The sequence below is a fragment of the Populus trichocarpa genome, chromosome 1, assembly GCF_000002775.5.
Source record: "Populus trichocarpa isolate Nisqually-1 chromosome 1, P.trichocarpa_v4.1, whole genome shotgun sequence".
Taxonomy (NCBI): Eukaryota; Viridiplantae; Streptophyta; class Magnoliopsida; order Malpighiales; family Salicaceae; genus Populus; species Populus trichocarpa.
Window position 1 is genome coordinate 46,634,392 of NC_037285.2, and position 18,691 is coordinate 46,653,082.

The following is an 18,691-nucleotide window of genomic DNA, read 5'->3' on the forward strand; positions in this document are numbered from 1 at the left end:
CATATTCATCTATAAATCAAAGGCAATACAGAAAGGAAACCAAGTTAGAACTCAATGAAATTTAGAAAGGAACATGGTGGGAACAAGGGTTCCTAATGTACAAAATCACCCTTGTGGTCAGTTGGCATCAGCAATCAAGATACTGTATCTACATTACGAGCAGGCACGCTGCAAAATATTTGAGCGTGACTCGTGCCTGGGAACTCTTTCCCTTTTATAAACTTTTGAAAAAAATGGGCCTGAATTATGAGAAAGTAAGCTACTCTCAATGAGAAAGAATGATGGAACCTAAACATGTTCTTTTTATTTATCTACTTGTTTTCTGAATCTCCTCCATCAGTGTTGTGAAAGCTTCTCTTCGCTCAGCACTTTGTGCGTCACTGTGGAGTATTCTGTGCATTGTTTTCAACTCTTCCTGACTAGCTTTCTTGAATAAGCCTCGCAGCACGTGCTGCACATCTTCGTCAACTGAGCGATGACCTCCTATGAATAAGCTACCAGGTTCCTGTGTCAAAAGGTTAATGTCAATTTTTTCCTTCATTTTTGTGAGACAGCAACTTGATCCAAACGGGGGCTGCTTGGCTTCCCTTGTATTCCTCAAATTAACAAGCCTGTGATTCCAGTATTCCACGCAACGATGATCAGGGTCAAGAGCCTCGATAGCCTGGAAGTAATTTTGTCAGAGTCAACATTTGAATTCAGATACTACAATCAGATGTGGGCAACACAACGTGCCTCTACAGCATGTGTGCTGCAAACTCAAATATATTATCTCAAATATATTATGTAATTCCAATTTAGAAAATATTACAAAAGTCTTATCAAGCGAATGCTATTAGATTCAATAATTCTATGTAACAGAAGCCACTGATTAAATATGACATGTAGAAGTATACCTGAACAATTGGTGGGGAGAGGAATCCAAACATTTCAATCCCATTAATACTCTGCGAAGGGGGAAGGTTTCTTTCTCCTAGGCTGTTTCGTCTTCCAATTTCATCATTTAGTCTTTGCACCACCATCTCCCAGCACTTCTGAATTGAAACATCTGCTGCTAATGTCTCACCCGGGAATTTTTCTAAAGATACCTGAAATTCAGAGTGTCATTTCGAAGGCCAGACAGGTTCAACTCTTAAACTATAAATCAATATTTTTCATCTATCCTAAACACAAGAAGACACATAAAGAAAAAAACCAACCTTGAAAAGAGGGCCAAGAGGCCCAGCATCCCGTACTTCTGAAATATAGGAACATTTTTTTATGGGATCATGCACATTAAAGAACTTAACCCGGCTTTTAAATCCTGCAAAAATCAACCAAAATTGAAAGAAAATATCAATACATAAAATGAATAGCATAAACAGAAACATGAATAAGAAAATCCACGCAAACATCATACAACAGTGTACCTTTAGGGAAAATGGCCTGCTTACAGCACCAAAACTTTCCAAACATGACGGATCCTACATTTATTGGTTCTACACAAGGATTCAATTTCTTTACTGGAATGCTTTGATTAGTTGCAGGTCTTACATCTAAGCCACCCTTATTCATTTCAGTTTTGAAGCTCTTTGCTGGCCTCACTGCATGTGAACGTGAAAGATCAACCCCAAACAACTTATTACGAGATGCACAAGTGTCCTGAGTAAACATGGGATAAGAAGGGTCATTTTTATTTGACAATTCCTGTAACTTAGCTTCACAATCTCCAACAGCTTGTTCCCTGTCTTGTTCTTTTGCCGCATCTGAACTGCCATTAGTTGCAGGTCTTACATCTAAGCCACCCTTATTCATTTCAGTTTTGAAGCTCTTTGCTGGCCTCACTGAATGTGAACGTGAAAGATCAACCCCAAACAACTTATTACGAGATGCACAAGTATCTTGAGTAAACATTGGATAAGAAGGGTCATTTTTATTTGACAATTCCTGTAACTTAGCTTCACAATCTCCAACAGCTTGTTCCCTGTCTTGTTCTTTTGCCGCATCTGAACTGCCAGGCGTCTCTTGCATACATGGTGAACCATGTGTCTCCTTCACATATGAGATTGCTTTGTTATCACAGCCATCAGATTCAAGCAGATGCTTACTTTCCTGATCAATAGACATAACATCAATATTCAAATCAATGCATCCCTCTTGCTTCACCTTATCTTTGTTTTTCATTACTGGAAAGCTGTTGTGATAACTCTCTGACTGGATTACTTCTGAAGAAGTATTGCTATTAAAACTGCAAGAGCCTTTGGTGCTCAATTTTTCTTCTGTTTTTTTAGAACAACGTGGACTTTCCTTCCTCTTAGAATAGTTGGTTTGGAATTCCTCACCCTTAAGTTCCAGCTCAGGAACACGAGTGCCATTATCACCAAGAGAAACTAATCCCTGTTCATCAGGGCAGTCTTTCAGACCATATGATTCTCCCTCCAGCCCATCAACCAGAGTGTTCAATTCATCCATAGTGTAGCGGAGAAGGACATATCTGTGGTCTATTTCACATGAACAAAAATGGCTTGCGTGTTGAAGGCATGCAAATCGTTCAGGGGAGCACTTACAGCTGGCAGAGGATAAATGCAAGTCATAGAAGCATGAGAAACATTCTCTCTCTTTTTGCAAATCAAAGTCCTTTTCCATCTTTTGCAGTTTTAAATTAGTCGGAAGGCTCTTTATTCTTTCCTCCTCCATCTTTACCCTTGTCTGTCAATAGTATCATCTTGAAAGAATCAGTACTCTAGATGGTACTCGAGTAGACTTTCAATAATGTAAGTATCTGAATATACAAGCATTTATCATGTATGCATCTCAACACAAACGAGAGAGAGAGAGAGAGAGAGAGAGAGAGAGAGAGTACCTTAACTGCTGCAGTAAGCACTCCATCCTTCCCACAGACACTCATCCACCTTAAATTTTCAGGAGTTTCCTTTCCAAGAAGTAATAGCTCCCTAAGGGCATGGTTTGCTTCCTGAGCTGCTCCCATCAGTAGCTTGTCATGGGATATAGATGTTTTGCGCCGTTGCTCACTGTAAAGCTCAACTGCATGCTGTCCATGTGCTAACCAATCAACAGGGGCTACATTCACTGCCTCTGCACAGTTGAAGCCACAATTAAAGCCAGAGTGGTATGCTCTAGGAAAGGTTAGAACAAACTCCCCAGAGTGTTGGACCACCCGATAAACTGGTACACCCTCAGCTTTTAAAACTGAAGGAGATAGTTGAGTTACCTGTACCCAAAAAAGGAATTACCATGTTAGATAACTTCTTACAAAAATTGGAAGCGAAGCAAGGTCAAAACAAAAGGTCAAAAGCCTTTAATCCTTATGGATTCTTTACATAATATGATAGAGCCATCACAATGGATCAACTTAATCATTGAGCTAAGAAATTTACAGAAAGCTAGCCACTGATGCATTGTTTACAGGGGCCATTATTAGCTCAAAATTTGTAAAGACTACAGTTAAATGATTTAGTAGTATGGCAAACAGGCTGGAAGCATTGGCAGAACAAATCATTTTCAAGGTTCATATATTGGACAGCTATTTAATGCCATTTCCTTCTTGTTTGATTTGTGCTCTTTCATCTTCATTCTTCAGACATCTCCGGAACTTTTGCAGCTTTTATCAACAAATAACCTCTTAAACAACTCATTTAAGATCTGAATATTAAAATACAAAATAGTCATCTTCTTACCAGTCCATGAAGTAGATCAGGCTGTTCTTCGAACAAATCAGGTAAATGTTTTCTCATTGCATCCTCCAAATTGGAAGCATGGCTTTCAGGTACTCCGTACCATATCTTTGGATCACCCCAATGTAAATAGTTTAGCGAATATAAGTGGTGGTCCTCAACATGCTGTTTGAACACCAGTTGAAATGGTGAAAAGGGAAGAACAAATCAGTAAAAAAATGGGAAAAAGGTAAATCCAACTACACAGGCATAGATGCAGTACAAACAATTGATATTAGCTTGAATGTAAAGAATAATATTGATCGATTTATAGTACTAAGCTGATAATGCTAGATAGACAATGAGCCTAAAAGCATCAATAACTAGTGAAATAGGCCGAGAAAACTTGATGTATGCCTCTCTAATGTTGAAGTTAATTAAACTAAACCTAGCGGAGCCCACTTGTATTTATCACTTTATTCCTCTAGATCTTTGAAAATAGTAGTTCTAGTTACTTACCCAACAAAATGATGAGAAACACATTCCAACATACAGCCATGGAACTAAAACTCCTGAGATATCACATCCTTCAAAACACAGCACAGAACCTGGCAGGCGTGGTAAGTTGTTTAGATTCCACCCAGATACCACATACTGATCTGAATCACCTTCAGTCATCAAGGCTGAAGCCTTAGGGAACCCACTTCCAAATGTTGCTGTTTCCAAATCAGCTCCATAGAGTACCTGCAATATGATAAGAGAGGAATATTGTTGAAGTTAAACATAAATATAAATCAAGATACAGGAGAACCAGTCATATAGAGAGCCATATTTTCATACCTTAACCTCGTCAGTTGGTTTTTCAACAATCCGCCAGTATTCACCTTCAATATCCTCGACAGAAGGCTCCCATTTTTGGGTTTCATTCCCATCATCCATTAGATCCTTCGTTCCAAAGTAGCACTCTTTGAAATAAGCAGCTTCTTTCTCAAACTCTTCAAGTGTGAAATCAGAACCAGAGTGGAATCCAAATGTCTCATCAGTCTCAGAGGCAACATTTCCTTCTGAACTAGAATTGGTAAGTCTCCTCTTGCGTCTCCTCGTTGTTCCCATCCTCGAAAATCTCCTTTTCCGTTTCCGACTTTTAGATTTTTTTCTCATTGGCTCCCTATTTTGAAGCAACTCAACATACTGAATTCTTGTAGAAAATTTAGCATGTTCCCATATATCTTTCTCTTTGAGGCGGCAAGGTGGACTCCAAGAAGGTGGAGGGACAATCCGGCATATACCATACAACTCTGCTTTCGCACGGATCTTTGATATATAACCAAGTGTATCTTCAAATTCCTAAATAAAGAGGTATGCTAATGTTATAAATGAAATATAAGATAACACTATCATCAAATGCACCAAAGGAATACCTCAACAGTTGGATAAAACACTGGAGCATCATCAATGAGAGGCCTACAAGCTTCGACTGGATCCCATCTGGCTGTTACCTGTACCACATGAATAATAATATCTTACTAAAATAACCATCAGGAATTAAATGGGGAATGACATGACGATATTTGGATATCCCACAACAACTAATCTAGTTCAGTCTGTTTCAAGGATTGGATTTTGCTCCATGAAAAAGAAAAATCAGACGATATATTTGTCAATCTAAATAATAAAATAAAATACCAGCAATGTATGGTATTGCAAAAATATATTTCAGTTGTTCACACTACAAAAATCAAACTTCAAGAACAAACACTATTACATTAGATACTCCGAAAGCCATTGAAGACAAATGTTTAATAATTTGAATTTGAAAAGAGTACACACACAACTGCCACAATTGAAAACCAATTCAACTGTCTATACCTTTTGATTTTGGGGACTTCTTGGGCCCTTAGGGGTATTGTCACTTCTCCAAGATTGCTTAATAGAATGATCCTGCAAAACATTATTTATTCAATTACTTATCTTATTAAAACTCAAATTCAAATTCATATGCCTCATCCAGGCACTCAAGCTGTTATACAAAACCAGATCCTATTATACAACCAAGTTATTGTTTTGTATGCAAACCCTAAACATAGTCTTAGCCACATGGTCAGAGCACTAATCAGGAATAGCTGGGCACACCCACTTGATATCGATAAAACAATCTAAAAAAACAATCAACGGAATACAAAAGAACATAGAACATCATAATTGGCTATCACAATCCGATTGAGCAAGAAACCAAAGAATTTGCAAGAATCACTTATAAGATCATAAAACAAATTCCATAATCCTTCTACAATTGAATTCCTCGATTCATTAACAGCAAATAATCAATACACATTGTATTCTCAATGATTTGTTTCAGGTAAAAAAACATGAATATCAAAAGATCAAAACTTTATGACTAATATTCTGATTAAATGACAGGCATATGATCAAAGATCCAGTCTTTTCAACAACCCAGATTGGTACAACGCAGATAATAACTATATTCAAAACCAATAACGCCAATCTAACACTAAAACAATTCAATCAATGAGAAACAAAACACATAAAGATCACAACTTTAGAGCAAATAAAATCATGGGACAGAATCAAACTAACCTCTTTGACATGAGAATATGCAGGAGATTTGAACTGTTCCATTGACTAATAAAAAATGAAAGAACTAACCTAACCAAAAATCAAAACCCAGAAAGAAAAACTATGTCCTTCTCTTCTTCTCCAACAAGAAGAAACCTAACCCTTAATTTCCTTCTAACCCTTAATTTCCTTCTAACCCAATTGTGCAAGTAAGAAACGGTTTCTTTCTCTCATAAAATCCAATACTAAGATTTTATTGAAAGAAGCAATAGGAATGACTTGGGTTTTCTTTTATGTGATTTGATTTGATTGGCAGAAAGAGAATAATAATAATTAAAAGAATGACAAAGCAGGCGAAATCAAAACAGAATTTTTATTTCTTTATTAAAAATAGAATAAAATAATAATTTTATTTAAGAACGGTTAAGGTTGAAAAGGATTGGAAGAGGTTTGAATGTGATGAGGAAATACGGAATCAGTCTCCTACTCTAATTTGGTAATCCAATTAATTCAGATTATACGTTTTATTTTATGTAATTAAGTAATAAAATAATAATAAAATAAAAAAGGTGGGGTCAGAGAGAGACTCTATTGGCACGCAATTGGTAGGATATTGTCGTGTAGAGAGAGAAAGCCGTTAAGTCTTAGAGAGAGAGGGGGGAAGAGAAGGTCACGTCCTCAAGAAAAGGAAGTTATGTTACCCGCTAAAATGCACGCAGTTTTAACGAAATTCATGCCAAAACCGACGAAGTCTGCCACCTGTTTTTCTTTCTTTCTTCAGTAGGGATTAGCACATTGCGCCAGTGTTATGAGGGAGGTCGGTCGGTCGGTGATCTAAGTAGTTTGTTGACCAAATCTTTAATTTCAGCTGAGTCTTAAATTAATTTAAATAAAAATTAATTTGATATAATCTAAGTTAATCAGAGTAATCTATCCCAGATGAATAAAATCAAACTCAATAAATATCTAATTTAACTTTTAATTTTTTAATACGTTATCATATTTATATGTATGCTTGGACTTTTTTTTAATAGAAATAAAATTTCTAATTTAAAACTCAATAAAAATATCACTTGATTTATAAACTCAGATCAGCAATATAAACAACAACTCATATCAGCAATATAAACAACATATATATTTAATATATAAAAACATATATTAAAATATAAGTTGATATGAGTAGATGGACCAATATTATTGAAAATTATTGTTATAAGATGATCTTAATATAATATTAAAATCTAGTTGATATTCAATATTTATGGTTACAAGTCTTCATAAAACAGTTGTTTTGTTTTTGTTTATTTATTAATTTTTTTATTGGGTGGTATCTTAGTTTTGGTTTTTATAATTTATAAACATGGTTAAAAAAATCTAGGTCTGTGTAAGGATTTATATGAATAATAAACCAAGTTAATATATATATTTTTAATTATTTTGATATAAATTTCATGTTGTAGTTTAGTTGATTGGAGTGTGTGTCTCAAATTAATGAAATTAAAATTTTTTTATGTTTCAAATTAATCTTTTTAAATCGTTTTGATGTATTGGTATTAAAAATAAATTTTTTAAAAATAAAAAATATATTATTTTAATGTATTTACAAGCAAAAATTATTTTAAAAAGCAATTACTACCACAATACCAAATAACATCTTAATAACATATTTACTTGTTTTTTTGGAAAGTATATCTCTTCCCTCCCCCTTGCCTCTCTCCTCTCCTAGAAAAATATCATGGCCATTGAAAAAAAATTGCATCAAGTTTGATATCCATTCTTTTAATTATAATATATTTAGTTTTGAATTCTTTATTAAATTGCTATTTTTTTCAATTTCATCTCTTGAGATTTTCATATCCATTTTGGTTCATGTTTTTTATTGTTATTTTTAGTTTTTCTTATTCTTTTTTTAATTGAAATTGTTTTTCAATTTTATCTCTTATGAGCTTTATATGTCAAATTTAGTTCTTATTCTTTTCAAATCTATATATTTTTTTATATCCTTTTTTTTTCTCAAATTTATCCCTAGTTATTTTGGTTGGTTAAGAATTTTACATTGTTATTTTTTTTATTTGCCTTTTATGCAATGATCCAACCGCATGATCTGTGTCATAAGTTCTGAAAGTTAGACCGGACTGGCTTCAGTTATTTTTAATATTTTTTTTTTAGTTTTATCAATCATCATTGTGTTTATTGGAAATTAATGTTCTTTGTTTTTTTACCTTTTTCTTTCTATAAAGTTATCTTTATATCATATCCTGGGTGACATGATTTTTTTCAACAGGTTTACCAGATTTGGCTCAGAATTTTTTTTCATTGCTTTTTAATTATTTTTTTAGTTTGACCTTTCAATATTAGATTAGTTTGAGAATTGAGCTTCATAATTTTGTTAAGTTTACTTTTTACAGAATTATCTCAATCTTATAATTAGATTATAGATTTGTTTTGACTTTTGCTAAAGCGGAATGATAAAATTTTTTCATGTTTGGTTTTTTCAGAAGATGTATTTTTAGAGTTCATGGCGTGAGAATCATACTAGTTGTTTTTTAAAATATTTTTTATTTAAAAAATATATTAAAATAATATATTTTTTATTTTTAAAAATTTATTTTTAATATTAGTATATTATCCAAAAAAACTCAAAAAATTAATTTAATTTTAAAAAAAAATAAATTAAAATTCACTCTCAAACCTTGTTTATTGTCTACACCATCAAGGAAGGGGACACGAAGTTGGTCTGGATAGGTTGAGGAGGGAGGTTAAGGGAGCGTTTGGCTCTGCTGTTCAACCTGCTTTTCGGTGAATTTCAAATTTTTTTTTTTGCTAAAATTGAGTGCGGTTTGTACCTTTTGGATCGTTTTGATGTGCTGATATCAAAAATAATTTTTAAAAAATAAAAAAACATCATTGGCATGTATTTCGGCACGAAAAGCTATTTGAAAAGCAACCACTACCACACTCCCAAACACCCTCTAATCCGGACATCCCATATAAAAGCGAGGTCGAGCATTATATAGAGGTGAGGTGAAACATCATTAGCCGAGGACGTATACGTATCCCTCATCAAATAGCATTGTAAATAAACAGTATATTATCACGTGATTCGTCACGGGTCGAATTAATTTTATTTAAATGTAAAAAATTATTAAGAGTATGAAATTTTTTTTAATTGTGTTATTAAATTTGACCAAGTAAGTTAATTTTAAAATTTTTCGATTCAACTCTTTATCTAACTCAAGTTTTCAATTAAACCATGTGAGAGTTAGATCAATTTAAATTGATCAATTTTATAGGTTCAAATACAACCTTGATGATCGATAAAAATATGACTTAACTTTTAAAAAAACTTCAAGATGACATTTAAAAAAATATTAAGACAATGACAGATTGGATTGATCTTAGTCCCTCTACGATCCAGGTCATGGACTCTATTAGGTTTAATAAATTTTTTTTTATTTAATTAGATGATAAAAATAGATACTCACAAAATTGAGCATCAACTTAAAAATAGACACTTATTTGAGACAATTATCCCTATAGAAAGCAAACAAAAATCCATAATGCAATCTATTTTCTAACCAATCCAATATCAAATGATGAAATAAAAAAAAAATACATTAAAAACAATTAAAAGACCAAAAACAAAAAAAAAAAACATATCCTATCAGTGGGTAAACTCATTAAACTTGTGAATCGGGTAAGCCGGGCTAGTACGTCAAACCTGTGAATTGGGTTATGAACTCTACTGGTATTATAATTTTTTTTAACTATTTTTTATTTAACTATATGATAACAAAAATAGACGATTGTGAAATCAAACACCAACCCAATATCGAGATGTTTATTTTAGATCATGATAACCTTTTAAAAGGCGAAACAAAACCAATATGAAATTGAATTCCGAATTGACCTTGTATCTGAGAATAAAATAAAAAAAAACTAATTAAAAAAGTTAAACTTGCGAGATCCACGAACCAAGTCAACCAACCAAATTTGTGAATAAGTCCATCAACTTTATAAAGTTTAATAACATAACTTTTCTGAAATTATTTTTTTAACTATATGAGAAAAAATAAATGATAAAAAAGTCAAGTTCAATTAAAAAAAAAACACCCCACCAAACTCGTAAACCAGGGCAAACCTGCAAACCATGCTAATCTTATAGAAAGGTAAAATAAATTATAAAGCCAAATTCTCAAGCATTCCAATATTAAAAGATGAAATATGCAAAAACAAATTTGAAAAAAAATCATAACAAAAACTCAAAAAAATAAAAAAATAATAATAAAAAAAGCAAAACATTGTGGATTGCTATTATCATTCACAATGCAATGTGTGTGGATGAATAATGGTTTCCTCACACCCTTTAATTTGTTACTTTATAAAGTTTAATAACATGATTTTTCTCTAAGACTAGTTTTTTAACTGTACGAGAAAAAATAGACTATAAGAAAAGTCAAGTTCAATTAAAAAAAAAAAAGACAACCCACCAAACTTGTAAACCGGGACAACCTGGGTTATTTTGGCAAACCCGTAAACCACGCTAACCTCATATAAAGAGAAAATAAAGGGAAGTAAATTACGAAACTAAATTCTCAACAATCTCAATTTTAAAAATTTTAAAAGATGAAATTGACAAAAAAAAAATTTGAAAAAAAAATCATAACAAAAATTCCACAAAAAAAGAAAAGAAAAAGAAAAAAGAAAAAGAAAAAGAGAAGAAAGCACTGTGGATTATCAATGAGTGTTGGGTGAACAATGGTTTCCCCATATATATATATAAAGTTTAATAACATGGTTTTTTTCTAAAACTATATTTTTTTAATTATATAAGAAAAAAATAAACTATAAAAAAGCCAAATTCAATTAAAAAAAGAGAAAAGAAAAGAAAAAAAGAAACCCTACCAAACCCATAAACTGGGGCAATTGAGGTAACTTGAGTTATATTGACAAACTCGCAAACCACACTAACCTCATAGAAAGACAAAATAAAAAGAAATTTTTTTTGACAAAAAGCAATTTTGTAAAAAATCATAACAAAAAAGAAAAACCAAAAAGGAAAGGAAAAGGAAAAAAACATGTGTTCAAGCAAGGAAAAAAAATCAATAGAGAAGATATTGTAGCAATTCACAATATTTGTAGATTTTTTTTTAACTGAAAAAGAATTTTAAGTCTTAGGAGATTGTTTGGCATTATTAGAAAATACAGTTATTTTGAGTTTTTTTTTTATAAAAATAGATTTCTATTAATAAATCTCTTATTTATCTTAGCTAACATAATATTTATAACTGGAATATTTCTTTTTTTTTCCTTTAAATATTTTATGATTATTAAAACAAGTTAACAAAAATATCAAAATAACATGTTTATTTTTATGTGATTGAAAGCTAAGCAAATAATAAATGTGATAAACCGTTTTAAAATCTATTTAAATATTTTAATAACAAAACACCAATTTCAATGGAGTTTTGGTGAAAATTTTATTATTATTATTTGCATTTTTAGATCAGATAAATAATAATTGTAAAAAAAATATTTAAACATAAATAAAAATTTATAATAATAATTAAAAATTATGTTAAAATTAAAGAGTTAGTGAATTGATAAAATTTTTTCATAGTGTAAAAAGAAAAGGGGAAAAAACAGAAAAAAGTGAAAAATTCAGCAATGAGTCCCGTTCAACATGTTTCAAAATTTTGAAATTGAAATCGAACGAGAACAATTTTTTTTATACAGTTTTCTAATTAGTTAATTCATAATTTTTTAGTTATTTTTTGATTTTTTTGATTTAATAAGATTTTTTTTCACTTTTAAATTTAACTCCAATCAAAGTATAGAATTTATAGAGTGTTTGAGAGTACTATAACGAATATTTTTAAAGTGTTTTTCGCTTCAAAATATATCAAAATAATAATTTTTTATTTTTAAAAAATTATTTTTAATAATACTACGTCAAAAAAATATAAAATTACAAAATGATATAAAATTATAAAATATTTAAAATTTTAAAAAACACAATGAAAAAAATTAAGACAAGTCAAATTTAGATTATGTTTGGTATTGTGATAGTGGTTATTTTTCATAGTATTTTTTACTTTGAAAATATATTAAAATAATATATATATATATATATATTTTAAAATTTATTTGGATATTAGTATATATCAAAAAATATATAAAAAATAAATTTAAAATAAGAAAAAAATAAAAAAATTTAAATTCTTTTTAAAATACTTCTAAAACGAAACTGTTATTATAATACTGGAAAAATCGACAAGTAGGACTATAGCTGCTACCAGGCTTCAATGTTCCTTCCAAGAACATGCATGTAAAGACAGATAGGTATTCGTTCTCCAACATTCAATATTCAGAAACATATCTCATTCTTTAGCAACAGACACACTTTACCAAGGAGGAAATGCCCTCAATTCTACCACTATACCAGTCTCCATCACTTTAGGATTCGCAAGGATTGGCTCTGATGAATACAATGCCAGCTACTCGGGGATACGACACAGCAATGACACAAGAAACCCTTTTTGGCTAGCCAATAGAGACAAACCTGTAGCAGACAATTCAGGGGTTCTTCCAAGACATTGATACGCGGTGAGTATAAATTATCAGCAAGGAGGCATGATCTTTTCGGAACAATTTCACAACTATTTTCTCATTGTACAGACGTGTTCCCTCTGTTTTTACCATTGCCAGCAAAACCATTTCTTGTTTGCCTTCTTTTCTTGATTGGTTTCTTATTTAGTCTTTCAGTTTCTTAGTAAATTAGAAAAGAAGAAAGCCCAAGAGAGGTCATTTTAATATTAACGAAGTATTGGAACCGGCAGGTCAAAATTGTTGGCTACATTTTCTTTTTATTCCCTTTCATAGCTCATCATCTACTAAATGCTTCTTTGTTTTTGCTTCCTTGTTCATGAATGTTACCTTCCATGGCTAGCAGGATCAACCGATTCTATTTGTTCTACTTCTGTGCCTCCCACGCTTTAGCAGCAGGCTCACTGTACCAAGGTGGCGATTCCCTCAATTCTTCCACCACTCTAGTTTCCAAAAATGGGCTATTCACTTTAGGATTCACTAGACTTGGCTCTGCCGAGTCGAATGTTAGCTACTTGGGAATATGGTACACCAATGACATGAGCCACCCTTTTTGGCTTGCCAACAGAGACAAATCCATAGCAGACAATTCAGGGGTTCTTGGAATAGATGGATCAGGAAATATGAAACTCACCTACTCTGGTGGTGATCTTGTTGATTTTTACTCGAGTCGATCCTCCACCACCAATTTAACAGCTGTTTTAGAAGACTCGGGCAATGTTGTTCTGAAAGATGCAAATTCGAATCAGATTTTATGGCAAAGCTTTGATCATCCTACTGACGTATTTGTTAAAGTAATTAATTCAAATCAAACATAAAAGGAGGCTAGAATTCTCAATAATATGTTTATTATGAGTGCTTAAGTTAACCTAAATACAAAGGAATTATATATAGGTTAAACTGAAAATACTATTCTACCCTTAATAAATAAAACTAGATAAATATTACTTAACATTTCCCCTCAAACTCACGATGGGCATCTACAAGCATCAAGAGTTTGCCAACTAGAAAACAAAAATGAGATATGGAATGCGCCTTGGTAAAGAAATCTGCAATCTGCAAGGAAGAATGAACAAAAGGCAAAGTAATGGTGTCATGCTTGAGATGATGACGAGTAAGATGACAATCGATCTCAATGTATTTAGTTCGCTCATGAAAAACCGAGTTGTGAGCAATCTGAATAGAACTCTGGTTGTCACAATACATAGGAGTAGGATGAGAAAAGAAAACTCTCATATCAGCAAGTAACCAACGTAACCAAACAATCTCTTTGGTAGTAGATGCCATGACAGAAGCTGGCTTGATGGGAAACATGTTGTTTTTGGGAAAGTTGTAGATGGCTATGGCGTTGTTCAGGAAAGTCAAAATACCAGATTTTGCAGAAGCGGAAGACAAAATATCACTCCAAATTTTTTTTGCAGAAACTTAACTCAAATACCAAATTGCAGAAACTGAAGAGAAGACGAAATACCAAAATAATTCCAGAGACAGAACATAAATACCAAATTGCAGAAGCTGATACCAAATTGCAGAAACTGAAGAGAAGATGAAATACCAAAACAATTGCAGAGACAGACAGAAATACCAAATTGTAGAAGCTGAAGGACAGTCGAAATACCAGATTTTGCAGAAGCGGAAGACAAAATATCACTCCAAATTATTATTTTTTTTGCAGAAATTGAACGCAAATACCAAATTACAGAAATTGAAGAGAAGAAGAAATACCTAAACAATTGCAAAGATAGAACAGAAATACCAAATTGCAGAAGTTGAAGGAAAGTCGAAATACCAGATTTTGCAGAAGCAGAAGACAAAATATCACTCCAATTTTTTTTTTTTTTGCAGAAACTTAACTCAAATATCAAATTGCAGAAACTGAAGAGAAGAAGAAATACCAAAACAATTGCATAGACAGAACAAAAATACCAAATTGCAGAAGTTGAAGGACAGTCGAAAGACCAGATTTTGTAGAAGCGAAAGACAAAATATCACTCCAATTTTTTTTTTGTAGAAACTGAACGCAAATACCAAATTGCAGAAACTGAAGAGAAGAAAAAATATCAAAACAATTGCAAAGACAGAACGAAAATACCAAATTGCAGAAGCTAAAGAATCTAAAATAAAGTTTCAGATATTAATTCTTTAGCCGCAAGCACAAAACTTAATCTTCATCCTCCATCTTTTAATAGGTCAAACAACCCATGTTTGATGTTTTGAAAAATGGATATGAAGTTAAGCTTCAAAGGAATGCATTGAGCGTGCTGGAACATCCTAAAGGGAATGAAGTGGATGATGATAACGATTTTGATACGAGCAGTGGCTCTGACATTGGTGAACATGATTTCTACAAGGGCAGCGAGTTCCCTAAAATTAGCAAGCCAAGGGTTCGATCAACTAGGCTCTGATACCATGTTAAAGTAATTCAGATCAAACATAAAAGGAGGCTAGAATTCTCAATAATATATTTATTATGAGTGCTTAAGTTAACCTAAATACAAATGAATTATATATAGGTTAAACTGAAAATACTACCCTTAATAAATAAAACTAGATAAATATTACTTAACAGTATTCTTGCTAGGAATGAAGTTAGGGATCAATCGTAGGACTGGCCAATCCTGGTACCTTACGTCCTGGTTGAGTAACATGGTGCCAGCTTCGGGTGCTTTTACGTTTGAGTGGGAGCCCAATGGACAGCAACTGGTTATTGAGCTGCGAGGCGAGCTTTTTTGGACTAGTGGATCATTGAGGAGTAATGGCAGTTTCGAAATCTTGACTGGATGTCAGGACTTGTCTACAGTTTTCTTAATGTTTCTAAAGCTGACGAGGATTACTTTACGTTCACGGCTGACAAATTAGATATATTCAGCACCCAGGAGGATGAGATGATATTTTCAAGATGGAACTTGAGCTCTGATGGGGGCATAATAGGGAATATAATGGAGGCTTATTTGGAGGCGCAGCCTGTAATGGAAATAGCTTAGGAAGAGGTTGTGTGAGATGGAATGCAGGACCTGCGTGCAAGAGGAGTAACAGGCACAGATACGAGCTCCTTTCAGGTCACTTTGACTTTAACTTTCCCATTACAGTCGACGATAATGCTAGTATTAGCATTAGTGATTGCATGGGCAGATGCTGGAAAAACTGAAGCTTTAAGGCAGACCCGAGCGGAAGATCGGCTGGACTGTACGTAATTAAACAACAGACAAATCCTTCAGGTCCTGATATAAAAGGTCAATCCACTTCTACTTAATCAACTCAATTTGCTCTATTATATTTTTTTTCTAGTTCTTTGAGATTCATTGCATTATCATTGGTGAATTGCCTCCGATGACTGAATTCAGATAAAAGTTGGGTATGGATTTTAGCAGCTGTGGGAACTGTTCTAACCATGGTACTCACTGGTATCTTGATGTACTTGAGAAGACGCAGGCTCTGAGGTAACATCTTTTATATGCTAATAATAATTGTAGTAGTAGTAGAATCCTCGGTAAGCATCATTATTTTCATGATCTTATTGAATTCCAAGCTTAAACTTTTCATATCAATATGAGCAGAAAAGTTTCTACATGACTTGATGACCATGGATACAACAAATGACATATATGAACTTGAGAATGATGGAAACAAAGGTCACAATTTAAAAGTATATAGTGCTGCAAAGATCATGGCTTCGACAAGTAATTTTGCATCAGAAAATAAACTCGGACAGGGTGGTTTTGGACTTGTTTACAAGGTAGTCTTGGAAAAACATCTCAAGTAAACAATTAACATACCATTTTGTATCTGTAATGACTAATAAGTAGCTTCATTTCAGGGAAAATTGCCAGAGGGGCGAGAGATAGCTGTAAAAAGACTGTCTAGAAGTTCAGGACAAGGGCTGGTGGAATTCAAAAACGAGCTTATACTCATAGCTAAATTGCAACACATGAATCTTGTCAGGCTCCTAGGTTGCTGCATTCAAGGGGAAGAGAAAATGCTAGTGTACGTATACATGCCTAATAAAAGCTTAAATTTATTTATATTTGGTAAGTTAATTATGCCATCATACTAAAAATCGAATGGATCTCTGTTTTTGCAAGGTTTTGGACTTGGATGAATAACATTGCTGGAAGAAACGTTTCGAGATTATTGAAGGGATAGCTCAAGGCCTACTTTACCACCATAAGTACTCAGATCGAGGATAATTCATAGAGATTTGAAGGCTGGCAACATACTACTTGATGAAAATCTGAACCCCAAAATTTCTGATTTTGGCATGGCAAGAATTTTCAAGATTAATGATTTACAAGCAAATACAAACCAAATTGTTGGAACACGGTGCGTCTACATTTATAGTTCTATGATTCATTACTCTTCAAGTGCTTCAAAATAACATAACATTAAGTTTTTCCATCCAGTGGATATATGTCCCCTGAATATGTCATGGAGGGCATCTTCTCTGTGTATAATGTCTTCAGTTTTGGAGTTCTGCTGGAAATTGTGAGTGGTAGAAGGATCCAAGGCCTCCTTGAAATAGACGGTCACCCCCTTATACTTGTGGGATATTTATGTTCATTTCATGCTATCTCATAAATGATAACATTTCTAGATGCATAAGCTTACTTTTAAGGTTGAGCGTGAATTTGATTCAGGCATGGGAGCTATGGAAAGCAGGTACCTCATTTGAGATGATGGATCCAATACTAAGAGAATCTTGCTTTAAGGACCAAGTCTTGAGATGCATTAACGTTGGCTTGCTATGCGTGGAAGACACCGCCATAGATAGGCCAACCATGTCAGATGTTGTATCGATGTTAACAAGTGAAGCACAGTTACCGTTGCCCAAACAGCGTGCGTTTTCAAATCCAAGAACTGCCATAGACGACGCAGCAATGAGTTTAAGGAATCCAGAAAGTAGTTCCAGGAATTACTTATCCACTTCAATTATGTATGGACGATAGTTATTTGATATTTTCAAAACTCGAGTCCTCAAGGACCTTCTCTTGCGAAGAAGAAAAGTAGTTTTTTTGACTTCTCTGCATTGATGTGAATGTTGGCTTCAAATTGGCCTTGGAATATACAGGCAACGTGGATGGTTCTCTTCTTTCCATTGATCAGCGCATCCCCTGCGAAACTCTCTGGGATTTTGACAGTTCCTTTCAATTAAACTTTGTAGCTCGTAAAGGTCGAGTCTCGGTTAGCTAAAGAAGTTTTGCATATCTATGTTAGAGAACAAAGATTATACGTGCACACAAGTATATATGATATGACGATGCCAGGGTAGATTATAATTTTTGGTATTTAATTTATTCTTATTGTGATGATAAAAATTAAAAAAAGAAAAAAAGAGTTTAGAGAATGAAATAAAAGAAAGAGAGAATAAAGGGAATAATGTGATTAGCAAACAAAAAACAATAATAAGAGAATATGCAAAAAAAATAATAATAATAATTATTAGGAGGATCAAACAAAACTAAAAAATTAATAAAAAACAATAATTCTTTATTTTTATCATCACCGCTAGCACTCACAGGAAAAGAAAGATTTAAATCCTATTTATTTTTGTGTTTAAAAGTTGTTTTTTAAAAAATTAATTTTTTATTTATTTTAAATTAATATATTTTTAATATTTTTAAATTATTTTAATATACTGATAAAATAAAATCTTTTAAGTACGCCAGTACAGGCCACATGTTTGAGAATAATATAAATCATATCCTGAGACCTCACCTAACAGCTTAAGCTATTGGGTTGAGATGATTATTTGACATGGTATCAGAGCCTTGATGACCAAGCGGTCACAAGTTCGAATCTCACCATCCCTATTTATTTGATAAAAATTAAGCACAAAGTAAAGTGGACCTTTGCAA

General features: G+C 32.8%; 2 protein-coding genes, 1 non-coding gene and 1 pseudogene across 4 annotated transcripts; 3 read left to right on the forward strand and 1 right to left on the reverse strand.

Moving 5' to 3' along the window:
- Nucleotides 1-30: 30 nt before the first annotated feature.
- On the reverse strand, nucleotides 31-6,731 carry LOC18095778 (lysine-specific demethylase JMJ18). 2 transcript variants are annotated; one of them, XM_052449953.1, is made up of 12 exons: nucleotides 6,252-6,730; nucleotides 5,523-5,594; nucleotides 5,075-5,152; nucleotides 4,494-5,000; nucleotides 4,173-4,397; nucleotides 3,678-3,839; nucleotides 2,843-3,211; nucleotides 1,767-2,688; nucleotides 1,410-1,526; nucleotides 1,200-1,303; nucleotides 897-1,088; nucleotides 31-664 (listed from the first exon to the last, which is right to left on the reverse strand). In XM_052449953.1, exons 1-12 carry the CDS (start codon nucleotides 6,291-6,293, stop codon nucleotides 308-310), a joined length of 3,147 nt encoding a protein of 1,048 aa, XP_052305913.1. In that variant the 5' UTR covers nucleotides 6,294-6,730; the 3' UTR covers nucleotides 31-307. The 2 variants fall into 2 exon arrangements, with proteins under 2 accessions (XP_052305913.1, XP_024454603.1); XM_024598835.2 differs by having other exon boundaries at nucleotides 1,410-2,688; nucleotides 6,252-6,731.
- A 6,443-nt stretch (nucleotides 6,732-13,174) lies between these two features.
- LOC112326295 (S-locus-specific glycoprotein S13) lies at nucleotides 13,175-15,244 on the forward strand. The gene is made up of 2 exons (XM_024593885.1): nucleotides 13,175-13,621; nucleotides 15,029-15,244. The coding sequence occupies exons 1-2, from the start codon at nucleotides 13,175-13,177 to the stop codon at nucleotides 15,242-15,244; spliced, it is 663 nt and encodes a 220-aa protein (XP_024449653.1).
- Nucleotides 15,245-15,413: 169 nt separating this feature from the next.
- Nucleotides 15,414-16,558, forward strand: LOC18095779 (G-type lectin S-receptor-like serine/threonine-protein kinase CES101; annotated as a pseudogene).
- A 251-nt stretch (nucleotides 16,559-16,809) lies between these two features.
- LOC18095784 (uncharacterized) lies at nucleotides 16,810-17,925 on the forward strand. The gene is made up of 2 exons (XR_008059653.1): nucleotides 16,810-17,159; nucleotides 17,240-17,925. It is a non-coding gene; the product is annotated as an uncharacterized LOC18095784 (transcript).
- The last annotated feature ends 766 nt before the right edge of the window (nucleotides 17,926-18,691 follow it).

Excerpts from the sequence above, each read along its gene's own strand:
- LOC18095778 (XM_024598835.2), bottom strand. The coding sequence starts at position 6,293 with ATGGAACAGTTCAAATCTCCTGCATATTCTCATGTCAAAGAG. Across the intron at positions 5,153-5,522 it reads GAAGTCCCCAAAATCAAAAG|GTAACAGCCAGATGGGATCC; the intron begins GTATAGACAGTT and ends CATGTGGTACAG. Across the intron at positions 1,089-1,199 it reads CTCTTGGCCCTCTTTTCAAG|GTATCTTTAGAAAAATTCCC; the intron begins GTTGGTTTTTTT and ends TCTGAATTTCAG.
- LOC112326295 (XM_024593885.1), top strand. The coding sequence starts at position 13,175 with ATGGCTAGCAGGATCAACCGATTCTATTTGTTCTACTTCTGTGCCTCC. Across the intron at positions 13,622-15,028 it reads GCTTTGATCATCCTACTGAC|GTCAAACAACCCATGTTTGA; the intron begins GTATTTGTTAAA and ends ATCTTTTAATAG.